The sequence below is a fragment of the Epinephelus moara genome, chromosome 11 (genome assembly GCF_006386435.1).
Source record: "Epinephelus moara isolate mb chromosome 11, YSFRI_EMoa_1.0, whole genome shotgun sequence".
Classification (NCBI taxonomy): Eukaryota; Metazoa; Chordata; class Actinopteri; order Perciformes; family Serranidae; genus Epinephelus; species Epinephelus moara.
The window spans coordinates 34814878-34825264 of record NC_065516.1 but is presented as its reverse complement, the minus strand read 5'-3'; the positions used below and the strand labels follow the sequence as shown (position 1 = coordinate 34825264).

General features: G+C 45.2%; 1 protein-coding gene across 1 annotated transcript in view; it reads left to right on the top strand.

Annotated features, from left to right (window-relative positions):
- reck (reversion-inducing-cysteine-rich protein with kazal motifs) overlaps nucleotides 1–10387 on the top strand; it is a 101708-nt gene that overhangs the window by 17709 nt on the left and 73612 nt on the right. The window contains exon 2 of the mRNA XM_050056071.1: nucleotides 5582–5640. Within this exon, the coding sequence (XP_049912028.1) occupies nucleotides 5582–5640 (59 nt within the window). The remainder of the gene's footprint in view (nucleotides 1–5581; nucleotides 5641–10387) is intronic.

Below are 10387 nucleotides of genomic sequence, written 5' to 3'. Positions count from 1 at the left end.
CAGCGAGTGCTGGACGGAGCAGTGAGTGACAACAACCCCGCCCACATTTAAGAGGACTGTCTGAACAGACCGAGGGTCTAGGTACCATGTCTGAAGGCTTACTGTTGGTTCCAAAGGTGCTGGACTGAAAGGGTTTAATGGAAATGGTGCTATATACAGCTGTTGTATAGGTTGCCGTGTCATTTGATGTAAACGTGCATAGTGCTGAGGAGGGGTGTGCCATATCATCTCGTTCACGATAATACCTGTATGATTTTTAATAGAATATGAAAATTCATATTGTGATTCTCGCAATATTTTGACTTGTTGATATATTGACATCATACTGTTACCCACGGCAACAACAAGCACGGCTGAAAGCAAAATTATGTCCGACTCCTGTGTGGTTCCAAAAAGAGGAGCAGCTTCAGTAGTGTGGATTAAAGTGTGGCGTCCTGAATGTTTTACTTCTCAGACTCTTTTAGTGACTTACCGCTCAGAGGGAACTCATTCAGTAGCTCCTCTGGCAGCAGCACAGCGTCGCTCCCTCTCCTCTCTCACAGGAGTCGGTGTTGTCAAGATTCCCAGCGTGATGATTAGAGGAGAAATGGCAGAGCATAATTTTTTCCTAATATGTCATATCGTCAAGAATATCATTATCGTAAATATGCCCTGAGATATCATGTTATTATTTTAGAGCCATATCGCCCACCCTCTATGCTGAGAGGATGAATCCCTCAGACTTGGGTGATCCCCTGACTGTAACTCTAGCGCCACCAGCAGATAGACACGTCTGCCCATGGGTTGCATGTCATTTTCATTTAGCGCCATCATCAGGTCAAGATGTTAATTTGTCCAATAATTTAGTGTATGACCCAAAATACCTGAAAAAACTTCCCCTCCATCAGTAAAATTCATGCAGGTGAGCAATGTGCTGTGAGAGAGTAGATAATATCTTACAGTCCGCCTCCTCAGGTCTGAGTGCAGAGCCACAGCTCAGCTGGAGAGACAACCTCAGCTGCACATTTACACTCGTTGTTGTTGTATACATTGAGTGAGGCAGGACAGGGAGAGGAAATCAGAGAACGGAGAATCAGCCTGCACAATAAACCCAGTGATCTGCACACAGAAACACTCCACGACTCCATGTGACCACATAATGGACTCTTTAAACCCTAAGAAGCTCAATTTAGGGTACAAAGCAGGTTTCAGCGTTACTCTTGATTATTCACTCCATTCATTATGCACACTCTCCACATCACACACACACACACACACACACACAAACACACACACACACGCACACACACAGTGGAAGCCTGCTCCTCTTTAGAGCATCAAAGATGAGTGTAACAGACCCAGTGATGGAATCCAGATACCCCTGTGTCAGGCAGCGGAGGAGACACCACCGGAGGGGCTGCTCTCTTTCTCTCACACACACACACACACACACACACACACACACACACACACACACACTGATAAGCGAGTGCTTTGGTTTTCATCGGCCTGTGTCAGGCCTGTCAAGTACCCTCACTTTCCTTCAAGTCTCCTAATGTCTGCCAGCAGTGGTCAATTTGGGCGAGTGTAACAAAGGGGCTGCCGGCTGGAGGTGGGAGGGGGCAGGGACTGGAAGAGAGAGCTCCAAATAAGGACAGGGATACAGCAGGATTTAAGGCTCTCCTCATTAGTCTCTCAGCTCGGTACAATACAGACACAGTTAGAAATAAAACAGTGTACAGTACAGAACTTTACAGTTTTTCAGTTGTACATTAGTGTAGCAGCCCAGACACGAGAGGAAACCGTCGACATTTTACGTTTCTGCAAACCACAGATATGTTACATTTGTATGTTTCATACATGTATCAGCGCTGCTAAAGTGACAAAGTGTTTGAGCTGACTTTGTCATTGGGAGGTGGAGGGGATGGTGGATGATGCAGACCTCTGTTTGAGACCAACAAACAACAAAAACAGTTGTTTTTAGTAGAGCTGCCCCCGACTGAGAATGTTCCTAGTCGCCCGCATGTTTACGATATTAATGTAATCATTAGATTATATATTTTGGTGGTTTGAGTTGTTTTTTCTGCGACTACGCGACCAGTGAAGTCTTGCTGACTAATGATCCTTGTGTTTGGCTGACATTTGGTCGACTATTAGGGGGCAGCCCCAGCTTTTAGCAACCCGGCACTGTTCAGCTATAGATCGATTGTTTTTCGCCATGACATCATTGCGTTTCCTGCCATGATTGTGCCTGGTCTTTAAGGCCAAAACCAGATCTTTTCCTAACCATAACTAAGTGTTTTTTGTGGCTTAACTTAACCATATAGTTACGAAAACATTAGGCCCGTTTCCACCGCAGGAACTTCGCGGTAATTTTACGGGGCCGGGGCCATTAGTGTCTCCACCGCAGGAACCACCCCCGAGGGACAGAGTTCCAGAACTTTTACAGGAGCTAAACAAGTCCCTGCCTCGCGGTAGGTACTCAGAATGGCCCCGAAAGACTTCTGGCTGGGGCTTGGGGATTACTTGGTGCTGATTGGATATACTCAAGGAGGGATGTGACGTCAACAGAAAGCAACAAAATAGCCGGCATTTTTAAAACTCAGCAGACGAGGGTTAGCTCGTTCATATAGCTTTCGCCGCCATGTAAAAAAAACTCACTAAATGGCCCGTGAAAAAAATATTTTTTCCAGCGGATATCTTAGTTACAACATGATTGAGCTAGCAAAGCAGTTTTGTGTTGCTATGTGTGGTATTTATTCAGTTTTGGGAAATCACGATGTCTAGAAAGCATCAGCTGACAGGGACAGCTAACAGCAGCAGCAAAGCTAACATCAGGACGTCATCTGTTAAAAGCCTCCCGTTGTCGGATACGACATGAAACTACTCCAGTTAGCTCAATCATGTTGTATCTAAGACATCCACTGGAAAAAATATTTTTTTCACGGGCCATTTAGTGAGTTATTACAGACACCGCTATCGGCTAACGGCATCTCTACGTCGCCCCGGTCAAAATGGTCGCGCAACGATTACGTCACATCCAGAGGCAGCCCGGAACCTTCCTCGTACTCCGCTCTCTCAGTGGAGACACGGCGGTTGAGAGGACCGAACGAGAGGACGTTCCTGTAGTAGTTCCTGCCCCCCAAATAGTACCAGGAACTTCTTCAGTGGAAACGGGCCTATTAAGTTTCAACGTATCCGCTACATAATGACATCGAAATATAATATATCCATGGTTTGCAGAAATATATAATGTCAACAGTTTTCTGGTGAGTGAGTTGAGTGTAGTGATGGCCAAATGAAGCCTCATGAAGCACTTTCTTTATTTTCTGAGCCCACTAGATGGCGCTCATGGTTTAAAGAGAGAGTCTCAAAGAATGGCAATTCAGTGTGCTTTCAACCTTTTGTTGAACAAAAAGCGCCATCTAGTGGGCTCAGAAAATAAAGAAAACGCTTCATGAGGCTTCATTTGGCCATCACTAGTTGAGTGTAGATAAAGGTACCCCAACCTACTTTGGTTTAACTCTGGGTGTGACAAAAACATTTAGGTAGCATCTAATGGCGTCAAGTCGTGAGGAGACTGCGCGCTCCAACTGAGTTTGGCCTGTTGTTATGCCTCTGCGCTGGTGATAGCCATGGCCAGGGGCATGAGGTTTTCGGGTTGTCCATCCTTCCCATCATTGATATCTCAAGAACGCCTCAAGGGAATTTCTTCAAATTTGGCACAAAGATCCACTTGGACTGAAGAATAAACTGATTAGAATTTTGTGGTCAAGGGTCAAAGGTCAGGGTCGCTGTGACCTTGTATCCATCTCATTCTCATGAATGCAATATTTCAAGAACACCTCGAATTTCTTCAAATTTGGCACAGACGTCCACTTGGACTCAACGATGAGCTGATCAGAATTTTCAAGTCGAAGGTCAAAGGTCAACATCACTGTGACCTCACAAAACATGTTTTTGGCCATAACCCAAGAACGCATATGCTAGTTTGGACAGTTTATATCCAAAAGGTCACAGGTCAACTTCACTGTGACATCAATATGTTCTGCATGAAACACTTTTCTGGCCATCATTCAGCGTCATATCTCAGGAACAGGAGAGACATTTAGTCAGATACTGAATTGGTAACTCTAATCTTAAAACTTTGCTAATTGTATAGATCTTCTGTGCTGCTGGGGAAAAGTGTATGTGTAGCATCCATGTTTCCACAGACATGGATGTAAACTGTAAATGAAACGGGACGAAAAACAAGGTGCAGACCTCCATCTTTGTCAGTGATGAGGAAATACAGCGAGTGCTGAGTGACACTCAGCAACCCCGCCCACATTTGAGAGTATTGTTTACGCTGGAAACACTAAAAGGACCGAGGGTCTAGGTACCATGTCTGAAGGGTGACTTTTAGTTCCTAAGGTACTTTACCGAAAGTGCTGGTGGAAATGGGGCTTTATGGGCTGTGTTAATACCTCGCAGAAAGCCTGACATTCAATATGACCACGCCCTTAATCATGCGTAACTTTAATCCTTAATAAAATGTAAATTGGTGTGTTGTGTAAAAATGTACCCTCTGTACAGTCTTCATCAACAGTAAAATTAGCAACAGAGACCAAAACGGTGGGGCTATGGTAGCGATAGCCAAATGAAGCCTCATGAAGCATATTCTTTATTTTCTGAGCCCACTAGATGGCGCTCATGGTTTAAAGAGAGAGGCTCAAAGAATGGCAATTCAGTGTGCTTTCAACCTTTTGTTGAGCAAAAAGCGCCATCTAGTGGGCTCAGAAAATAAAGTAAATGCTTCATGAGGCTTTGTTTGGCCATCACTACTCTATGTGGGTTGACTCGCTCTTGGAGCCAGCCTCAAGTGGCCATTAGAGAATCTGCAGTTTCCATTTTCAGCTCCAGAGGTTGCCACTTGGGTCAGCATCAGGACTGAGGCGAAGGGAGGCATTGCTAGAGTAGAATCATTTGTCATATTTGGTGTCAACTGTCCTTAAGAGACTATGATGAATACAGGACAGGAGACAAGAGCGAAGACAAAGATCGTGGATGATAGTAGTGCATCCGCTGTCCTGCTATGTCTGACTTTATCTTCCTGTTCATTACTGGAAGAGCCCGGCTCAGCATCAGTGTGTTAAAGTGTCAAGTGAAGTCCACATACAAGGAGGGGGAAGCAGCAACGTGAGCCAAGTCTCTTACTGGAACCCAGGGCTGGGCTGTGGTTTGGAGCTCTGGTGCCAGCCAACATCTCTGAGTCTGAGCGTGTTTACTACCTCTGTTTAGCTACAAGACAAGTCAACATTATTTATATGGGTGATGTAAATGTTGCTTTATGTGCACAAAGGATGATGTTTTTCCACAGCACCAAACATCATCACAAACTTCGACACACTCTGATGGATGACTGCAACTGTTTCCCAGTTTTCAGTGAATCTTTGCCCTGATGTTCGTCTTCCCAGAGGACGAACGCTTTTCATTTTCTATGACCTTTCCTGTGACGCCATCCTCAGGACAAACATGTTCACCTCCACCAATGATAATGCTGTAAACTAATGGTAATGCCCTAAAAGCAGTATCACAGCTAACATTGTGCTTCTGTCTGCAGATCCCTCCTGCTGCCAACATGCTGCCGAGTTCTCGCCTTGCAAAGAAGCTTGTGACCAGGTATAAACACACACGCTCACACACACCCACGCCCACCCCTCGGCCCATTATAGTCGGCCTATGAATAGAGGTTTTTGAAGGGGAGTGGTGTAAAGTTTTTTGTCTTTTGGCTCTTTGAAGTGCAGAATAAAAGTTCTGTCTCACCCTCTTTCAATTGGGAGCAGGTGACACTCTGCCTCGCTGTCTCTCTCTCCCTCTCTCGGTCTGTCTCTCTGAAGCCTCCGTGTCCTTCTTTATGGTCGTAAAAGAAGCTTTTCTCTGCAAGCAACAAACAGGCAGAGAGTTCAAACCCTTCTCCTGCTTTTGAAGTGGGGCGAAACTGAAGAGGGAGGTTGGACAGAACTTATTGTGCTCTCACTGGCTGACATCACCACTCTACGAGCCAAAGAAAGAAAGAAAACAGATAGAAAAAGGCATGAAATGAAAGATGAGGATGAAAAACAAGGACAAAAAGTAGTGGAGAAACGGGAGGGACGTCTCAAAAGAAAGAGCGTGGGGGGAAGAGAAAGAGAAAGAAAGTGATAAAGATGAAAAAGATGGAGAAGGAAAGATAATGACCTTTTAGAAGTGTAATGGCCTCAAAATATCCTTCAGAGGTTTTGCTCCAGGTCTGGAGTGTGTGTGGGTGTGTGTTTTGGTGTCAGGGGTGGGGGTGGGTGTCAGATACACGTTGTAATCACCAGGACCATTTTAGCTCTAATGGAAGCTGCCTTGTGCCTGGTTACACCCAGAAAATGAGCGGTTCTTCAAAGGTTCTGTGATTATATAAAGACCCTAATAGCCCTTTGTTAAATAAAGATCCTAATGTGGTTTCAGGCTCTTTTGATACTGTTGGTTTGGTGCATTTAAAAAAAAAAGTAAGTAGATTTAGGCGGGATTTATACTCCTGCATCCAGTCAATGCCCTGCCTACGCTGTAGCCTGACGTGCACCTCCCAGAAATGTAACTACAAGTCGCGGTTCTTGTACTTGTGTTTGAAATTGTCTCTGTTAAGCCATGTTTAATGTGTGTTTTATAGTGTGTTGTGGATGTGTTATGAATCAGCTAAACTTTACAGCACCTCACAGAAACCTCCACCACCGTGTTTTGGAGGTGTAACTGCAGAGTGACACAGACACACCACCACACAAGTATAAATGCTCACCATGGCGCAGGCCACATGCGTAGGCTACGGTGTAGGCTCTGCATAGAGCTGAGGCACAAGTATAAATCTCGCTTAACATGTCATCTAGTCAGTAAAGTATCAGCATTGCTCAGGGATGTGGTATCAGGGATCTTACTCAGGGTCTAGGTTTTGACATTATCATAGTGTTTCAATATCTGGATGACTTTTGCAAGAACTCCAGGTCACCTTTGGAATATATTTAATTCTCAGATATATCTTAAAGCTGAAGTGTCGAAGTTTTGTCACCTCCCTGTGGCAGTGAAAGTAAATTCATAAACACTGTCGACACTTTCTTATGATATACGCCTGCAGGTAAACTTGCTGCATCTCCCCGCCCCCTGGAGCGCTCTCCACAGGTCTCTTTTGACTTCAGTCCGTCCTCTGAATGCTCCGCGTCGGAGGCATAACGTCTTTGGGTTGTCCGTCTGTCCCATCCTTGTGAAAGTGTTATCTCAAGAGCGCCTCAAGGGAATTTCTTCAGGTTTGGCACAAATGTCCACTTGGACTCAACGATGAGCTAATTATTTTATGGTGTTCATAGGTCAAAGGTCAAGATCAGTGGGACCTTGTCTGTCTCATTCTCCCAAACATGTTATCTCAAGAATGTCTTGAGAAAATTCTTTCAAATTTGGCACAAAGGTTGACCTGGACTGGAGGATAAACTAATTAGTAGGGATGGGCATCAATTTTCGATTATCGATGATTGATTGTTAAGGCTTTTGATCGATCACAAATAATTTTGATCGATAGTCGCAGTGTTTCCCCTACAATGCCTGGCATAAGTCCGGCGAGCCGCCGTGCCAACGAGACCCTTCCGCCCGGCGAGCACGGCGGCTTGACGGGCCTACGAGACCCCCACCGGACCTATGCCAGGCAAAAAATCAGAAACAGACGGAGGCTCTCGAGACCCCCACCGGACCTATGCCAGGCAAAAAATCAGAAACAGACGGAGGCTCTCATCGCCCTCCAAAGCCTCGGCGGCTTCCCTTGAGGCCTCTGAAAACACTACGCCATTGAAAGACGGAGGTTTTGCTGAAAACTGAAGCCTGAAACTCCGGCTGGCAACGGTTGTAAACACCCAGGGGTGAACTGCGCATGTGCGCCATTCTTCCTCTTTGGCCTGGGGGGTTGAAGCTCAAAACTGGGGCAGCTGCGCTCTCTTGCGGCGACAGTCTGCACTGCACTCTTTTGTTTTCTCTCTTTTGAAATACTCGCTTATCAATTAATCGATAATTGATCATTAATTTTTTTGATGATCGAATAATGAATTTTGGTCGTTTGCCCATCCCTACTAATTAGGTAGCAAGGGTCAAAGTTCAAGGTTTCTTTGACCTTGCATCCTTCTGATTCTCATGAATGCAATATCTTTACGAACGGCAGGAGGAAATTTCTTCAAATTTGGCACAAACATTCACTTGGACTCAACGATGAAATGATTGGATTTCACTGGTCAAAGGACAAGGTCACTGTGACCTTGTCTGTCTCATTCTTGTGAATGTGATATCTCAAGAACACTTTAAGCGAATTTCTTTAAAATTTGACACTAACGTCCACTTGGACTGAAGATAAAACTGATTTGAAACTGGTGCTACAGTATAGAGAGCGATTCCTGAAAGGTTGTTTAGAGCCAACAAATGTCGCAATTTAAAGGATTCCAGCTGAACACTGCAGGAGTAAACACTACAGAACCTCATACATATAAAAGGCACTTATGAACAGAATCAGCTGTTTTTAACTTTTGATTGAATAAAAAGCCAGCTGACTCTCAGGCTTTGATGGCACATGATTGGAAACCACTGCTGGTCTAAAGTGTTTATTCTTAGGCGTGCACCGCTCGATGAGCCCAGCACTGGAGAAAGAGTCTGCCAGCCAGCACTCATTCACCTTTCATACAGACTAAGAGAGTCTTACAAATGGCCGGCTTGGCTCGTTGGTTATTGGAGTTGGTCTTTTGTTGCATCGGAGAGAGTTCTTCTTTGATTATCTGCCAACAATCACTGTCGCTCCGTTTGGTGTTGTGTTTTTCTGTCAGTTCAGCAGGGACGTGAGGGCATTTGAAAAAGCAGCGAGTGAAGTTACTGACAATCTGTGTTTCATTCTTCTGATTCGGTTTGCTCCAACAAAGAGCAGTCCAAGAACACCTGATTACAAACACATTATCAGCACCTGGAGCCTGGCATGGAGGACATGTCCCCATTAATGAATGAGCTCCAAATGTACAGTGGTGTACAAACAGAGCTCAGTGCTGCAGAGCCTGAAATGAAACAGTTCTCTTTGTTACCCAAAGTGAAAGATAAGACGAGGCTCTAGTTATGCAGTGTGGACGGTGGACTGATGCAGCAGCAAAACTGTAACAATAAATTCAGCACATTTGTAATGTTTAACATACCACAGCCAACACGTCTAGTGTACACAAAAAGAGTACATTAGGCACAACTTTAGCTGTTAAAGGCTCCACTTTGTCTTTGACCGTGTCTGTCTGCTGTTTGCTGCTGAGCGCCATGAGAGCTGTGAGACTGGAACCAAAAGCAAAGTTGCCGGATTTAAAACTAAAACATCCATCCATCCATTTTCAACTACTTATCACAAGCCGAGTCGCAGGGACAGCAGGCCAAGCAAAGCATTCCAGACGCCCATCTCCCCAGCAACACTTTCCAGCTCCTCCTGGGGGACCCTGAGGTGTTCCCAGACCAGATGAGGTATATAATCCATCCAGCGTGTTCTGGGTCTGCCCCGGGGCCTCCTACCAGTTGGCTGTGCCCAGAACACCTCTAACAGGAGGTGCTCAGGAGGATCCTGATCAGATGGCCAAACCACCTCAACTCGCCCTTTTCGACACAAAGGAGCAGCGACTCTACTCCGAGCTCCCTCCAGATGTCTCTAAGGCTGAGTCCAACCACCCTACAAAGGAAACTCATTGGGCTGCTTGTATCCACAATCTCAGTCTTTGGGTTATTACCAATAGGTCATTTACATCGGTGAGGGTTGGGACGTAGATGGACCAGTAAATAAAAAGCTTTGCCGTCTCCCTCAGCTCCCTCTTGAACTCCTTTGCTTGTGGCTAAAATAAAAGCAATGAGCCCCCCCCACGCCCCCAACACATGGCAGATATGGATATCTATATACTGGATAAAGACTCACAGCTGTGGTGTGTTACAGCCACAGTGGCTTATAAAGCTTCCAGAGGCCATTCGTTCTTCAGTCACCAGGAGTTCATGACAGACTTTATCCCCCCTGCAAAAAAATGGACTGTCCCAAATACTGAATTGCAGTTGCGTAGAAAACAGATGGCAGGTATGTGGCCAAAAGGTATCCACCAGCAAGAGCCCACATCGGTGGCTGCGTCAAACAAATTTGACTTTTTAATACGAACGTCAAAGTAGACGTTTAGTTTTTAGGCATGTTAGTGTGGGCGGAGATTATTTCTAAAACAGTGCAAAAACACTTGTGTGAAGATCCTTTTTCATTTTAAAATGCCGTTCTGAAATGAAAAAGTTATCAGTGTGGTTTTGATCTCAGCCACTGCTGCAGGTCCAGCTGCTCACCACATTGGTTTCACCTCACTGTCCTTACCTCACGTCT